Source organism: Conger conger, chromosome 5 (assembly GCF_963514075.1).
Source record: "Conger conger chromosome 5, fConCon1.1, whole genome shotgun sequence".
Classification (NCBI taxonomy): domain Eukaryota; kingdom Metazoa; phylum Chordata; class Actinopteri; order Anguilliformes; family Congridae; genus Conger; species Conger conger.
The window spans coordinates 67,924,497-67,942,380 of NC_083764.1; the positions used below are offsets into that span (position 1 = coordinate 67,924,497).

General features: G+C 46.2%; 1 protein-coding gene across 2 annotated transcripts in view; it reads left to right on the plus strand.

Annotated features, from left to right (window-relative positions):
• Positions 1 to 9,530: 9,530 nt before the first annotated feature.
• The window catches only part of efcab14 (EF-hand calcium binding domain 14), a 15,230-nt gene continuing 6,876 nt past the window's right edge, over positions 9,531 to 17,884 (plus strand). For both annotated transcript variants that reach the window (XM_061243850.1, XM_061243851.1), the window contains exons 1-6: positions 9,531 to 10,279; positions 11,573 to 11,721; positions 12,951 to 13,096; positions 13,402 to 13,500; positions 15,149 to 15,259; positions 16,321 to 16,407. In XM_061243850.1, coding sequence (XP_061099834.1) covers positions 10,101 to 10,279; positions 11,573 to 11,721; positions 12,951 to 13,096; positions 13,402 to 13,500; positions 15,149 to 15,259; positions 16,321 to 16,407 — 771 coding nt within the window. In that variant the 5' untranslated portion in view covers positions 9,531 to 10,100. The remainder of the gene's footprint in view (positions 10,280 to 11,572; positions 11,722 to 12,950; positions 13,097 to 13,401; positions 13,501 to 15,148; positions 15,260 to 16,320; positions 16,408 to 17,884) is intronic.

The following is a 17,884-nucleotide window of genomic DNA, read 5'->3' on the forward strand; positions in this document are numbered from 1 at the left end:
GAGTATTGATCAGGGGAGTAAGGAGGGTGAGTATTGATCAGGGGAGTAAGTACGGTGAGTATTGATCAGGGGAGTAAGTACGGTGAGTATTGATCAGGGTAAGGAGGGTGAGTATTGATCAGGGGAGTAAGGAGGGTGAGTATTGATCAGGGTAAGGAGGGTGAGTATTGATCAGGGTAAGGAGGGTGAGTATTGTTCAGGGGAGTAAGGAGGGTGAGTATTGATCAGGGGAGTAAAGAGGGTGAGTATTGATCAGGGTAAGGAGGGTGAGTATTGATCAGGGGAGTAAGGAGGGTGAGTATGGATCAGGGGAGTAAGGAGGGTGAGTATTGATCAGGGGAGTAAGGAGGGTGAGTATTGATCAGGGTAAGGAGGGTGAGTATTGATCAGGGTAAGGAGGGTGAGTATTGATCAGGGGAGTAAGGAGGGTGAGTATTGATCAGGGGAGTAAGGAGGGTGAGTATTGATCAGGGGAGTAAGGAGGGTGAGTATTGATCAGGGTAAGGAGGGTGAGTATTGATCAGGGTAAGGAGGGTGAGTATTGATCAGGGTAAGGAGGGTGAGTATTGTTCAGGGGAGTAAGGAGGGTGAGTATTGATCAGGGGAGTAAGGAGGGTGAGTATTGATCAGGGGAGTAAGGAGGGTGAGTATTGATCAGGGGAGTAAGGAGGGTGAGTATTGATCAGGGGAGTAAGGAGGGTGAGTATTGATCAGGGTAAGGAGGGTGAGTATTGATCAGGGTAAGGAGGGTGAGTATTGATCAGGGTAAGGAGGGTGAGTATTGTTCAGGGGAGTAAGGAGGGTGAGTATTGATCAGGGGAGTAAGGAGGGTGAGTATTGATAATTCGCTTTAGTTACTGGGCTTATAATAATAATAATAATAACCTTAATAAGCGTCTTGTAATAAGACTGAATATGAGCTTCTTATTACGTTGCTTGACGAATGGAATGTTCTTATCTTGAAATGAGTCAAACTGAATCACTTCATTGGCAATATTTTCTTCTTTTTTTTTAGCAAAAAGGTAAAAGGAAAAAAATGTTTCGGTCAAAAAAAAAATGCTGTGCATTTTGATGTAAAACATGCTCTGGCAGAGTTTACGTAAGTCCAACAGGGACCTACTCTGCTCCGTCAGTTTTAAAAGCACTCTGTCAGAGTTCACACTGGCACTGAAGATTTGGCTGTGAAGTTTGAGAACACTCCCAACACAGTAAATGTATTGATCGTTCCAAGCACATGCAGTCAGTCACAGAGCAACATTCAGTGCATTATGGGTACAAACTGTTTGCACATGCCTGAGGATAATAGAGGCTATTTTGATGAAAATATTTGAAGAATGTTCTGGATGTTGATGTGCTGAAATCCCAGATGCATAGAACATTGCAGTCTCTGCAGATAAAATGATCATTACTTGTCACCTATAATTCAAAGTGATGTTAGCATAGTGGACATGCACAGGTGATGTTAGCATAGTGGACATGCACAGGTGATGTTAGCATAGTGGACATGCACAGGTGATGTTAGCATAGTGGACATGCACAGGTGATGTTAGCATAGTGGACATGTACAGGTGATGTTAGCATAGTGGACATGCACAGGTGATGTTAGCATAGTGGACATGCACAGGTGATGTTAGCATAGTGGACATGCACAGGTGATGTTAGCATAGTGGACATGCACAGGTGATGTTAGCATAGTGGACATGCACAGGTGATGTTAGCATAGTGGACATGCACAGGTGATGTTAGCATAGTGGACATGTACAGGTGATGTTAGCATAGTGGACATGTACAGGTGATGTTAGCATAGTGGACATGCACAGGTGATGTTAGCATAGTGGACATGCACAGGTGATGTTAGCATAGTGGACATGCACAGGTGATGTTAGCATAGTGGACATGTACAGGTGATGTTAGCATAGTGGACATGCACAGGTCATGTTAGCATAGTGGACATGCACAGGTGATGTTAGCATAGTGGACATGCACAGGTGATGTTAGCATAGTGGACATGCACAGGTGATGTTAGCATAGTGGACATGTACAGGTGATGTTAGCATAGTGGACATGTACAGGTCATGTTAGCATAGTGGACATGCACAGGTGATGTTAGCATAGTGGACATGTACAGGTCATGTTAGCATAGTGGACATGCACAGGTGATGTTAGCATAGTGGACATGCACAGGTGATGTTAGCATAGTGGACATGCACAGGTGATGTTAGCATAGTGGACATGCACAGGTGATGTTAGCATAGTGGACATGCACAGGTGATGTTAGCATAGTGGACATGCACAGGTGATGTTAGCATAGTGGACATGCACAGGTGATGTTAGCATAGTGGACATGCACAGGTGATGTTAGCATAGTGGACATGTACAGGTCATGTTAGCATAGTGGACATGCACAGGTGATGTTAGCATAGTGGACATGCACAGGTGATGTTAGCATAGTGGACATGCACAGGTGATGTTAGCATAGTGGACATGTACAGGTGATGTTAGCATAGTGGACATGCACAGGTCATGTTAGCATAGTGGACATGCACAGGTGATGTTAGCATAGTGGACATGCACAGGTGATGTTAGCATAGTGGACATGCACAGGTCATGTTAGCATAGTGGACATGTACAGGTGATGTTAGCATAGTGGACATGTACAGGTCATGTTAGCATAGTGGACATGCACAGGTGATGTTAGCATAGTGGACATGCACAGGTGATGTTAGCATAGTGGACATGTACAGGTCATGTTAGCATAGTGGACATGCACAGGTGATGTTAGCATAGTGGACATGCACAGGTGATGTTAGCATAGTGGACATGCACAGGTGATGTTAGCATAGTGGACATGCACAGGTCATGTTAGCATAGTGGACATGCACAGGTGATGTTAGCATAGTGGACATGCACAGGTGATGTTAGCATAGTGGACATGCACAGGTGATGTTAGCATAGTGGACATGTACAGGTGATGTTAGCATAGTGGACATGCACAGGTCATGTTAGCATAGTGGACATGCACAGGTCATGTTAGCATAGTGGACATGCACAGGTCATGTTAGCATAGTGGACATGCACAGGTCATGTTAGCATAGTGGACATGCACAGGTGATGTTAGCATAGTGGACATGTACAGGTGATGTTAGCATAGTGGACATGCACAGGTGATGTTAGCATAGTGGACATGCACAGGTCATGTTAGCATAGTGGACATGCACAGGCCACAGAGTCACAGCTAACAGCTACAGGAAATTCAGCACTTACAGTGTGAGCTGAAACTTTAGCCAGAAACAAAGTACAGAGCTACCACCGCCTGTGTGCTCAACAGCAACCTGGCACCAGAGCCATCTAATGCATATTCATGAAATCTCAGCTAATGAACAAACAAATATTTAGGCCAACATTATCTTTTGGAAGCGAAGCAAAGCGTCTGTTAGTCCCTGGAGGGAGGCGTGTCTTGTCGCACACACACCGTGGTCTGGAGGCCCGGGGGAACAGTCCCGAGACGGGCGGATTCACATGCCCAGGTGCACCTGATGAACAGGTGGGGGAAGGAGACGAGCTCACACACATCACCTGCATCAGCACTTCTTCAATTTGGCCATTTTAACGCTCTGAAACGGATCAGATCTGATAAAGGAGAGTTCGGCCATTTTAACGCTCTGGAATAGATCACATAAAGGAGAAATACAAATATACAAAGACACACACACACACACACACATATACATACACACACAGACACACACTTATACACATTCACGCACACACACAAACAAACGCACACATTTACATACACACACACACTGCAGCAATCTTAAATACACAGGTGAACGCACACACACACACACACACACAGTAATATGTTCAAAACTCATTTTTCACTTTTTTAGCTATTTCATGTCATGTGGGAGTCAGTAGGTGTACTTGTTAATTACGGAATTACACAGATGCCCTGATGGATATTTAATCATTTGCTTTGGCACCGAAGTGTGAGTGACACTTTGTAAAAACTGCTGAAAGCATATAAACGTATAAACCAAAGCAGTCTAGGCAAAATATTAAAACATGAGCTCAATATTATATAATATATCACACTTGTATGTACCATCAAACTGTGTAATAAAAAAAAACAGATGTATTTAAACAAGAGGCATTCAAAATCAAATAAAATGAAATGTTCTGAGTAGTAAAATGTCTTTACTAGTAGTACAATATTTGAGAGAACAGAGTCGTGCATCATTGGAGGAAGCTGTGTAACCATAGTAACCTGGGGATCTTCAGGATGAAGTGATTTTTACACACCACATATTTCCGCAGTGTATATTTGGACTTATTTCTGAGACAAATGTGTTATTATAAATAGCCAATACATGTTCAGTCTGTTGGGTAGCAAGCCCCAAGTGTGTGTGACACCCCCCTCCCTGTAAGGGAAGTGTGCTGGTCATCATCCCACTGTGTGTGACACCCCCCTCCCTGTAAGGGAAGTGTGCTGGTCATCATCCCACTGTGTGTGACACCCCCCTCCCTGTAAGGGAAGTGTGCTGGTCATCATCCCACTGTGTGTGACACCCCCCTCCCTGTAAGGGAAGTGTGCTGGTCATCATCCCACTGTGTGTGACACCCCCCTCCCTGTAAGGGAAGTGTGCTGGTCATCATCCCACTGTGTGTGACACCCCCCTCCCTGTAAGGAAAGTGTGCTGGTCATCATCCCACTGTGTGTGACACCCCCCTCCCTGTAAGGGAAGTGTGCTGGTCATCATCCCACTGTGTGTGACACCCCCCTCCCTGTAAGGGAAGTGTGCTGGTCATCATCCCACTGTGTGTGACACCCCCCTCCCTGTAAGGGAAGTGTGCTGGTCATCATCCCACTGTGTGTGACACCCCCCTCCCGGTAAGGGAAGTGTGCTGGTCATCATCCCACTGTGTGTGACACCCCCCTCCCTGTAAGGGAAGTGTGCTGGTCATCATCCCACTGTGTGTGACACCCCCCTCCCGGTAAGGGAAGTGTGCTGGTCATCATCCCACTGTGTGTGACACCCCCCTCCCTGTAAGGGAAGTGTGCTGGTCATCATCCCACTGTGTGTGACACCCCCCTCCCTGTAAGGGAAGTGTGCTGGTCATCATTCCATTGTTAGAAATATTTTGTTGCCGAAAGTGAGTTGAGAAGAAACAGGTTGGCTCCCTGTGGAACAGCCCTGTCTCAGACCACAGAGGAGCTGGGCGTTGTTGTCTGTTTTGGGTTGAGATTTATTTCTGACTGCGCCTTATCTTCTAATGCACCACTAAATCCCACCTTTACACACCCCTGTAGCGTCTTGAAACACCTTTACACGCCCTGTAGTGTCCTTAAACACCTTTACATGCCCCTGTAGTGTCCTTAAACACCTTTACATGCCCCTGTAGTGTCCTTAAACACCTTTACACACCCTGTAGCGTCTTTAAACACCTTTACACACCCTGTAGCGTCTTTAAACACCTTTACACACCCTGTAGCGTCTTTAAACACCTTTACAAACCGCCCTGTTCCTGTTTCTGACACATTCACATCAGTTATTTTGCTGTATTATTTATCCTACGCAACACAGCTGCATCAAGCCGAAATGAGCCGTGTGTTTGGAGAGAAAACCTTAGGCCAGAATCTCTTACTTTTACACTGAATTCAGGGAAAATACAACACAATCAAATCATAATTAATAACCATCTTATGCTCAAATCAGTGAGACGGCATTTCATTTTGGGGTGGGAAAAGCCATGTTTGTTTGTTTATTGCAGCATTATCTCAAACGGTGACTGTTTCAATTCTGTTTTAGTCTGTTTTCTATGTTTTTATTGCATTTTAGTCTGTTTATATGTTTTGATTGTATTTCATTCTGTTTATATGTTTTGATTATGTTTTAGTCTGTTTCTATGTTTTGATTATGTTTTGGTCTGTTTCTAATCTGTTCCCACTGGCTACATTATGTTGCTGTGGATACAACATCTGCTAAAAGAATAAATGCAAATGCAATGATGTCATCCGCTTGTCCTCCATTATTTTCTTGTTGTTTGAAGTTTGGTCTGCAGACCACAGGATGACACAACTATGGCGCTACGACATAATCTATGAAATGCCATGAAACACAACAACTTACAGATGCTGCTTTACAAGAGATACTGACAGAGCTGGCATCTTTCTGTTTTCACTGAAAATACATTTCTACAGTAACTCTGCAACCTCTCTGTCCCAAACTCAGATACTAACTCAGCCCTGTCCCAAACTCAGATACTAACTCAGCTCTGTCCCAAACTCAGATACTAACTCAGCCCTGTCCCAAACTCAGATACTAACTCAGCTCTGTCCCAAACTCAGATACTAACTCAGCTCTGTCCCAAACTCAGATACTAACTCAGCCCTGTCCCAAACTCAGATACTAACTCAGCTCTGTCCCAAACTCAGATACTAACTCACCTCTCTGTCCCAAACTCAGATACTAACTCAGCCCTGTCCCAAACCCCAGGTGCAGATACCAGGTCTGATTTGGTTCACCAGTTCTCCTAATTCTGGACACTGATCCCATGGGAAATGCACACGGCCAGAAGCAGCTTCTGCAAGTCAGATTAGGGTCACTGTCAGTTAAGCTGCCTTTTGCCTTCTGCAGAGCAAACACCAGTGGTCAGATAAGACACCAACGTCTTATTACTGAGGCAGGGAACAGCAAATCCAAAGCTACTTATGAACATTGTCAGAGCGCCAGCAGGTCACTGTGCCAGAACAAATAAGGACTGCAGCTCTTACGGTCTGTCATGAGTGCACAGGAAGTGATGTCACCACTCTGCAGCTCTTACGGTCTGTCATGAGTGCACAGGAAGTGATGTCACCACTCTGCAGCTCTTACGGTCTGTCATGAGTGCACAGGAAGTGATGTCACCACTCTGCAGCTCTTACGGTCTGTCATGAGTGCACAGGAAGTGATGTCACCACTCTGCAGCAGGAAGTGATGTCACCACTCTGCAGCTCTTACGGTCTGTCATGAGTGCACAGGAAGTGATGTCACCACTCTGCAGCAGGAAGTGATGTCACCACTCTGCAGCTCTTACGGTCTGTCATGAGTGCACAGGAAGTGATGTCACCACTCTGCAGCTCTTACGGTCTGTCATGAGTGCACAGGAAGTGATGTCACCACTCTGCAGCTCTTACGGTCTGTCATGAGTGCACAGGAAGTGATGTCACCACTCTGCAGCTCTTACGGTCTGTCATGAGTGCACAGGAAGTGATGTCACCACTCTGCAGCAGGAAGTGATGTCACCACTCTGCAGCTCTTACGGTCTGTCATGAGTGCACAGGAAGTGATGTCACCACTCTGCAGCAGGAAGTGATGTCACCACTCTGCAGCTCTTACGGTCTGTCATGAGTGCACAGGAAGTGATGTCACCACTCTGCAGCTCTTACGGTCTGTCATGAGTGCACAGGAAGTGATGTCACCACTCTGCAGCTCTTACGGTCTGTCATGAGTGCACAGGAAGTGATGTCACCACTCTGCAGCTCTTACGGTCTGTCATGAGTGCACAGGAAGTGATGTCACCACTCTGCAGCTCTTACGGTCTGTCATGAGTGCACAGGAAGTGATGTCATCACTCAGCTCACCAGTGTGTGCTCCTTAAAGACAGGCTGACACTTTGAGACATGGTGCTGATGGGGTTGAGTGTAGACTTTGAGACATGGTGCTGATGGGGTTGAGTGTACACTTTGCGTGAGAAGTAAAAACATAAACGTGTCATCGCCCGAATGAGACCTTGTTAAATATTCTCATTGTCGCTCAAGCTGGAGCGTCGAAGAGGTTCCGCTTAAACACCAGAGTACAGGCTGAGGAAACACAGTTCCATTATTTCACTTCTAGTCGAAGCTTGGGGTTTATTCAGCTAATCAGGAACAGAACTCCACATCATCCACAAAACATGTGCTTTCTCTTAGCATGATTAATAGCATCTAAAAAATATTCTTTATAGTTGTGATTTTTTCCCCGATAATTTTGAGTTATTTCTTTAAAAAAAAAAAAAACAATAATAAAAAACAGTAACACTCACAAAAAATAGATTTAGAAAAAAAGAGAGCATGTTTTTACATACCTTAAGTTTCAGAAGAAAGCTAACCCTCTTCAGCCGTGCGATGGGATTTCACTTACATTTCAGTGGAGAAGACGGGAGGGAGTCCTCCAAGGTATCCCATGAACACTTCCACCAACCGCCACTTCTTATTCAGAGAATGAGAGAACAAAACTTCAAACGAAGGTTTCGGACATCGCGGCAAACATGGGAAGAGAGTCTATGCGGGAGTACAGCATCATGTGACCTGGGCCAGGTTTGAAGGACGGATGGTCCTTTACTGAGGCCTAAATTAGGCACTCCTCGCGGGAGTGAAAGCAGTCGCTTGCTTTTTCATCGCACGTATGTCTGTGTGATACTAATACGCGATTTCGCCTTGAATCGCCATTCAATCGCCTACTGCTGCATATAACATAATAGCACATTGTTTCCGTTATATTCTTAGCGCGTGTAAGTGCATAAAGAAGAAATATAAGAATTAAATTCCACAGAGATTTGAGATAGAGGTTTCTTTAGTTTGTAACGACTGAAAGTGATCCACAACCTGATCAATACGGCAATTCTATACAGACTGTTGTGGACTGAATGTGCCCATGACTGCATACTGTGAATGTTTGTGATTAGAGACCAATGTCTCACAAAATGGAAGAATGTTACGTCTGCTTGGATTTAAGGAGGAAACTGACTGTCCCGACAGAAAACGATTTCAGCGTTACCGTGTGTCAACACTGACCCCTGCTGGCCAGGTTTAGAACCTAACTTCCAGACAGGTCTAGGAACACACGATTTTAATCATAGCATTACATTTCTGCATTTTAATTTCTCCAAATTGTATGCTTATCTTAAGGTCGCTTAGCAACTAAGGGATTTCCTTTTGTTCCATTTTGTTTTTTAACTGTTGTAGTATAGTGGCTGATCCCACTGAAATATGAAATATGATATGTTTATAAAGATTGTAAATGATGGTAGGATATGAATGTTGTCATTGATATATGGATGTGTGCCCAATTGCCAAGCCAATGGAAAGCTTTCAAGCGTTCTTGTGTTACCCTTGATAATTTTTAATGAATAGTACTGCATGATGTACCATTTCTGATGATTATTGAATTAAATCAATTATCAAACATGAATCAGTTCTCAAGCGAGTTATCTTGGGAATAAATTAGAAGGTGGCTGCATTTTATATTATTTAAAGAGGGAAATTCTATTTCTTTGCAAATGCCAAGATGTCAAAATAGATATTAAATCGCAATCGTCCATGTTCGCGAAAGCATTTCAAATAAAGCCAAATGTATCTCTGATAAAACTTGCTTCAGAAGCGCGTTACAGTTGGGCGTAACATAAACACATCCGTCATTGGTTGTTAGGACAGAAAGACTGTCATCTTTGTCCAATCATCAGAAGTAAGGTTTATCCAATCAGAAAGCGTGTTGTTGTGAGGTGACCCGGTCAGCTGTCAGGAAAATAAGATTAAGTTATTCAAGCTGCTAACCGACGTAGAGTGTTTTCCAATTCTTTTATTTTTCCATTTCCGCGACATTCCTGTCATTATGAATAACAATCTATAATGTCTATAGCACATTTATGAAGCTACAACACTCTCGCCAGCATCGCCATTTTCTGTGCGCGGTTGGACTTTTCCTTGTATTGATAGAAAGCTAACTACTCTCTCGCTAACTAATAAGGTCGATTCTTGGCGTCGAGTTTTTAAAAACGGGAGCTCACAGTTAAGCTGGCGTGAGCTTCGGATTTGGTGTTTATTTGTCGTTAGATCGTAGTAAATTAGTGCTTAGGGAGATTGGTGCGTCAGCTACCTTATGTAGTAAGTTAGCCTGCTGGCTAGCCCAACGTCTATTTTGCTAGCTAGCTAAGAAGCTAGTCGGGTCTACGGCCTAGTTTGGCCCGGATTTTACCCGACAGTGTATGATCTACCAGAAGCGATCAACCTGGACAAGACATTGGATCTTGTTGGATACAAGCCCGGTTCTTCCGGGTCTCTGACCCCCCAAAAGAAGATGAAGAAGCGGAAAGAGCTAAACGCGTTGATCGGCATCGGAGGGGACAGCAAGAGGAAGAAGGCTAAGAAAGGCTCTGGTCACCGCCTGCTGCGGACCGAACCTCCGGACTCGGATTCCGAGTCCAGTTCGGATGACGACGAATTCAGTAACCTCAGTAGTGTCGCCGCTTTTGGGAAGTGAGTGCTTTACCCAGAAACCAGCGCGACTCTGAAAATATTACGTTATATCTGACTGAAATCCGTGCTCAGTGTCTATCCGGCATGCCAATTACCTGATTTCGCTATTACATGCAGAATGTAATATGTTGTTGAGTATTCTGTTGTCAGTCTGTTGTACATGCCTTTAATTGTTTTACCTGCAGACTAATTTCCCTGTATCTGTACACTGGAGTTCAGTGTCATTTCTGCATAACATGTATGCCGGAAGTTTATAGCATTTATCAACGCTGTAGCTTTGGAGATTTAGAGCCCGTCCAATATGTGATTTTGGAGACCGTGCTCTGGATTTTAGAGGGGGAAACGGAACGATTATCAATATGGCGGCCGATGTGTTTGAACTGGATGAAATGCCATAATGTACCTTTTTGTGTGGATTGTGCACCGATTTTGCATTGGCATGACATTACATTATGCATGATGCAATGGTACGCAGAAGTGACCGAAGTAAACACAAGTGAACACAAGATGGCATCAGTTATTTGCCCTCAGTACTGCCAGTCAATTAGTGACACCGTCTGAAACAGAAAGCGTAGATTCTCTGCGTTTGCACCTGGCGGGGAGCTCCTCATACACTCATAGATGTTCTCTGTTATGCTGAAATATTTTCACAGTCTCGTTTTAGATCCGTTTCCATGTTTAGAAATGCATTTACTGTCGGTCGTAAATATGAGGAAATGAGCGCAGGTTCAAAATCAGCCTCGTGACTATAATCTGTGTTAAACAGGTAGGAAACGAGCCGGGATATGAAAACGTCCAGCCGATCGCTGGAAATCCGGCGAGCCGCTGACTGTATGCCTTTGGGCCGCGAAAGGCTTAGACATGGTTGATGCGTCTGTGCGCGTGCCAGCGTGTGCACCGCTCGTTTACTGTCTGCCGTATAGTGCTATCAACTTCCTGGAGAGCATAGGTCAGCTGAGCTCATTCTTAATTACCTACACTCATGTGGTTCCAATATTGGCCGGGCTCTACTTGTAATAATAAGGGCGGCCTGTAGCGTAGTGGTTAAGGTAAATGACTGGGACAGGCAAAGTCGGTGGTTCAAATCCTGGTGTAGCCAAAATAATATCTGCACAGCCGTTGGGCCCCTGAGCAAGGCCCTTAACCCTGCATTGCTCCAGGGGAGGATTGTCTCCTGCTTAGTCTAATCAACTGTACTCTGGATAAGAGCGTCTGCCAAATGCCAATAATGTAATGTAATGTAATTATTGTTATGATGAGCGTACCTGTCTGTTGTTGCGTGTGCATGCGCAGGCGGAGTTACGCGCAGTGCTGTAGCGCGTGCTACCCGCTGTGCGCCTTCATAATCCTGGCCGCCTGCGTGATGGCGTGTGCGGGCCTGGTGTGGATGCAGATCGCGCTGAAGGAAGACCTGGACTCTCTGAAGGAGAAATTTCACACCAGTGAGTGCGATCTCCGATAAATACGACTGAAGCTGCTCAGTGTCTGTACTAACTCAGTGTGTGTGTGTACTAATTCTGTATCTGTGTGTCTACTAACTCTGTGTGTGTGTGTCTGTACTAACTCGGTGAGTGTGTCTACTAACTTGGTGTGAGTGAGTCTGTACTAACTCGGTGTGTGTGAGTGAGTCTGTACTAACTCGGTGTGTGTGAGTGAGTCTGTACTAACTCGGTGTGTGTGAGTGAGTCTGTACTAACTCGGTGTGTGTGAGTGAGTCTGTACTAATTCGGTGTGTGTGAGTGAGTCTGTACTAACTCGGTGTGTGTGAGTGAGTCTGTACTAACTCGGTGTGTGTGTGAGTGAGTCTGTACTAACTCGGTGTGTGTGAGTGAGTCTGTACTAACTCGGTGTGTGTGAGTGAGTCTGTACTAACTCGGTGTGTGTGAGTGAGTCTGTACTAACTCGGTGTGTGTGAGTGAGTCTGTACTAACTCGGTGTGTGTGAGTGAGTCTGTACTAACTCGGTGTGTGTGAGTGAGTCTGTACTAACTCGGTGTGTGTGAGTGAGTCTGTACTAACTCGGTGTGTGTGAGTGAGTCTGTACTAACTCGGTGTGTGTGAGTGAGTCTGTACTAACTCGGTGTGTGTGAGTGAGTCTGTACTAACTCGGTGTGTGTGAGTGAGTCTGTACTAACTCGGTGTGTGTGAGTGAGTCTGTACTAACTCGGTGTGAGTGAGTGTACTAACTCGGTGTGTGTGAGTGAGTCTGTACTAACTCGGTGTGTGTGAGTGAGTCTGTACTAACTCGGTGTGTGTGAGTGAGTCTGTACTAACTCGGTGTGTGTGAGTGAGTCTGTACTAACTCGGTGTGTGTGAGTGAGTCTGTACTAACTCGGTGTGTGTGAGTGAGTCTGTACTAACTCGGTGTGTGTGAGTGAGTCTGTACTAACTCGGTGTGTGCGAGTGAGTCTGTACTAACTCGGTGTGTGCGAGTGAGTCTGTACTAACTCGGTGTGTGCGAGTGAGTCTGTACTAACTCGGTGTGTGCGAGTGAGTCTGTACTAACTCGGTGTGTGCGAGTGAGTCTGTACTAACTCGGTGTGTGCGAGTGAGTCTGTACTAACTCGGTGTGTACGAGTGAGTCTGTACTAACTCGGTGTGTGTGAGTGAGTCTGTACTAACTCGGTGTGTGTGAGTGAGTCTGTACTAACTCGGTGTGTGTGTCTCTCCAGTGGACTCAGGGCAGAAGGCCTCTGCCCATGAGCTGCCGCGGCTGGGGGAGGAGCTAAGGGAGAAGGGGCGTGTCCTGGAGGACATTGTGGGTGGAGACCGCGGTCTGAACCGGCTGTGGGCCAACCTGACCGAGATCAACAGAAAGGTCCGGAACCCGCCCCGTGTGCACACCCCACAGGTTCTCGCTGATTAGCAGGCGACTGTAACCGGAGTAAATTGTGCTTAGCATAACGGGTGATGACCGTTTACCAGGCTAGAATAGCAGGGTGCTTAGCATGCTAGTGTAACGGGTAACAGGGGTGATTTGCACGTGTGTGTGTGTGTGTGTGTGTGTGTGTGTGTGTGTGTGTGTGTGTGTGTGTGTGTGTGTGTGTGTGTGTGTGTGTGTGTGTGTGTGTGTAGTCTGCATTGCAGTAGTTAATGTTGCACTGGGTTTCTCTCCCTCTGTAGATCAGTGCGTTGGACTCAGCAGTCAGTCACCTGAAAGCCAACATTAAATCTGCCTCAGATCTCATCAACCTGCCCACTACTGTGGAGGAGTTGCAGAAGGTACACACACTGTCACATGCACACACACACACACACACACACACACACACACACACACACACACACACACACACACACACACTCCTACACACACACTCACGCACACACACACACACACTCACACACTCCTACACACACTCTCACACTCACACACACACCCACACATACACACACTCTCACACCGTCTCACACTCTCTCTCACGCACACACACTTACACGCACACGCACACACACGCACACACACGCACACACACGCACACACACGCACACACTCACATGCACGCACACACTCTCATATGCACGGACACTCTCTCACTCTCTCACACACACACACACACACACACACACATACACTCACACGCACTCTCACACACGCACACACACTCTCACACGCTCACACACACTCTCACACGCTCACACACACACACTCTCACACACACACTCATACACACACGTTCACACTCAGTCACGCACACGCTGTATTAACCCGTATCTCTCCTGTAGAGCGTGTGTGAGTGTGTGTATGGTGTGTGTGTATGCTGTATTAACCCGTATCTCTCCTGTACAGCGTGTGTGAGTGTGTGTATGGTGTGTGTGTATGGTGTGTGTGTATGGTGTGTGTGTGTATGCTGTATTAACCCGTATCTCTCCTGTAGAGCGTGTGTGAGTGTGTGTATGGTGTGTGTGTGTGTGTATGGTGTGTGTGTATGCTGTATTAACCCGTATCTCTCCTGTAGAGCGTGTGTGAGTGTGTGTATGGTGTGTGTGTATGGTGTGTGTGTGTATGCTGTATTAACCCGTATCTCCTGTAGAGCGTGTGTGAGTGTGTGTATGGTGTGTGTGTATGCTGTATTAACCCGTATCTCTCCTGTACAGCGTGTGTGAGTGTGTGTATGGTGTGTGTGTATGCTGTATTAACCCGTATCTCTCCTGTAGAGCGTGTGTGAGTGTGTGTATGGTGTGTGTGTATGCTGCATTAACCCGTATCTCTCCTGTAGAGCGTGTGTGAGTGTGTGTATGGTGTGTGTGTATGGTGTGTGTGTGTATGCTGTATTAACCCGTATCTCTCCTGTACAGCGTGTGTGAGTGTGTGTATGGTGTGTGAGTGTGTGTATGGTGTGTGTGTATGCTGTATTAACCCGTATCTCTCCTGTACAGCGTGTGTGAGTGTGTGTATGGTGTGTGTGTGTATGCTGTATTAACCCGTATCTCTCCTGTAGAGCGTGTGTGAGTGTGTGTATGGTGTGTGTGTATGGTGTGTGTGTATGGTGTGTGTGTATGGTGTGTGTGTATGCTGTATTAACCCGTATCTCTCCTGTAGAGCGTGTGTGAGTGTGTGTATGGTGTGTGTGTATGCTGCATTAACCCGTATCTCTCCTGTAGAGCGTGTGTGTGTGTGTATGGTGTGTGTGTATGGTGTGTGTGTGTATGCTGCATTAACCCGTATCTCTCCTGTAGAGCGTGTGTGAGTGTGTGTATGGTGTGTGTGTGTATGCTGCATTAACCCGTATCTCTGCTCTAGAGCGTGTGTGAGTGTGTGTATGGTGTGTGTGTGTATGCTGCATTAACCCGTATCTCTGCTCTAGAGCGTGTGTGAGTGTGTGTATGGTGTGTGTGTATGCTGTATTAACCCGTATCTCTCCTGTAGAGCGTGGCCACGATCGGCAGCACTCTGACGAGTGTGCAGCACGATGTGAGGACCGTGCAGAGCCAAGCGGAGCAGCAGAGCCAGGCCGTGGAGAGTCTGAGGAGCAGCCTGGTACACACTCAACCTGCTGTGTGTCTGTGTCTGTGTCTGTGTCTGTGTCTGTGTCTGTGTCTGTGTCTGTGTCTGTGTCTGTGTCTGTGTGTGAGAGAGAGTGTGCGTGCATATGAGTGTGTGTGTGCATGAGTGTGTGTGTGCGTGTGAGAGTGTGTGTGTGTGCGTGTGAGTGTGTGCGTGTGAGACAGTGTGAGAGTGTGTGTGTGTGCCTGTGTGTGCGTACGTGTGTGTCTGTGTGTGCCTGTGTGTCTGTGTGTGTGTGTGTGTGTTTATGTGTGTGTGTGTGTGTGTGTGTGCCTGTGTGTGCGTACGTGTGTGTCTGTGTGTGCCTGTGTGTCTGTGTGTGTGTGTGTGTGTGTCTATGTGTGTGTGTGTGTGTGTGCCTGTGTGTGCGTACGTATGTGTCTATGTGTGCCTGTGTGTCTGTGTGTGTGTGTGCCTGTGCGTGCGTACGTGTGTGTCTGTGTGTGCCTGTGTGTGCGTACGTGTGTGTCTGTGTGTGTGTGCGCCTGTGTGTGTGTGTGTGTGTGTGCGCCTGTGTGTGCGCCTGCCTGTGTGTGTGTGTGCGCCTGTGTGTGTGTGTGTGTGTGTGTGTCTGTGTGTGCGCCTGCCTGTGTGTGTGTGTGCGCCTGTGTGTGCGCCTGTGTGTGCGCCTGTGTGTGCGCCTGTGTGTGCGCCTGTGTGTGCGCCTGTGTGTGTGTGCGCCTGTGTGTACGCCTGTGTGTGCGCCTGCCTTTGTGTGCCTGTTTGTGTGTGTGTGTGTGCGCCTGTGTGTGCGCCTGTGTGTGCGCCTGTGTGTGCGCCTGTGTGTGCGCCTGCCTTTGTGTGCCTGTTTGTGTGTGTGTGTGTGTGTGTGTGTACGCCTGTGTGTGCGCCTGCCTGTGTGTGCCTGTGTGTGTGTACACCTGTGTCTGTGTGCCTGTGTGTGCATGTGTGTGTGTGTACGCATGTGTGTGTGTCTGTTTCTATGTGTGCGTGTGTGTGCTTGTCTATGTGTGTTTGTGTGTGAGAAATTAAAGCAGCTGTGTGAAATGTTTTGTGTTTTGAATTTTGTACAGGATAAAGATGGCACAGAACCAAAAAGCAGTTCAGGATCCTCAGCAGAAAAATCACCCAACTGCTCAAGTTGCACAGACATAAAACAGGTAATGTACACTGAAACCTCTCTCTGTCTTTGTTTCTCCCCCCCCCCCCCCATCTCCCCCAAAGTAGTAATTGTACCTGTGTGTGTGTGTGTGTGTGGGTGTGTGTGTATACAGTGGATAGAAATTGAACATTTTTTCAGATTTACCTGACATGTAATTAAAGTGCAATTAATCTATGTGTTTTTTCTACAAATCTACTTGCAGTACTTAACCTTTTCAAAGTGATAAACCAATTAAAAATTTGTTTTAACATTAATTAAAAATGAACAATTGCAATAAATTGGTTTGATTAGTATCCACCCCCTTTACTGAATCATCCCATAAACTATCTCAGGAAATGGCAAATTGCCGTCAAGACCAAACAATAGCTAATTGCCCCACACCTGTGTGAAATCACAGCAATTAACGTGATGACATGAATAAAAACAGCTGTTTACCATGGTCCCTTAGTATGCAAGAGCAGTCTCACTGAAAGGCAGAAGCATGGGCTCCAAAGATCTTGCAAAAGAAGTCCGTGACAAAGTTGTGGAAAGGTACACATCAGGTGAGGGATATAAGAAGATTTCTCAGTCTGCCAAAATCAGGGCGTCCGTCTAAACTGGATGACCGGGAGAGAAGACAACTGGTCAGAGAGGCTACCAAGAATCCAATGGAAACATTGAAAGAGCTCCAGGAGCTTTTGGCCAACAGAGGGAAACTTGTGCATCATACAACTATATCAAAGATATTGCACACATCTGGCCTCTATGGAAGGGTGGCAAGAAAAAAAGCAATTTCTCGAAAAGGTCCACCAGGAGGCCCGCTTGAAATTTGCAAAAGAACACCTTGGGGAACCTGCAACAAACTGCCTGAACGTTTTGTGGTCTGATGAAACCAAAATATAACTTTTTGGCATGAATGCCAAACGCTATGTTTGGTGAAAACCCAACACCGCTCATCACCAAAAAAACACTATCCCGACTGTGAAGCATGGTGGTGGCAGCATAATGTTATAGGGATGTTTCTCATCTAAATGGACTGGGGAACTTGTCAACATTGAAGGGAGGATGGATGGGGCCAAATACAGGGATATTCTGGAGAACAACCTGAAGAAGTCTGCAAGGAGACTGAGAATGGGTCCAAAATTCATATTCCAGCACGACAATGACCCAAAGCACAAGGCCAAAGCTACCACTGAGTGTCTTGTGAAGAACAAGGTGGATGTGCTGCAATGGCCAAGCCAAAGCCCTGACCTAAATCCAATTGAAAACTTGTGGAATGACTTGAAGGTTGCTGTCCATCAGCGCAAACCCAGCTTGAACAGTTCTGAAAAGAGGAGTGGGGGAGGATCTCCAAGTCCAGGTGCGCCAACCTTGTGCAGAGCTGCCCAAAAAGACTGGTAGCTGTAATTGCTGCCAAAGGCGCTTCCATCAAGTATTGACTCAGGGGTGTGTATACTTAGAAAATTAGGAAATGTCAGTTTTGTCCATTAAATGCA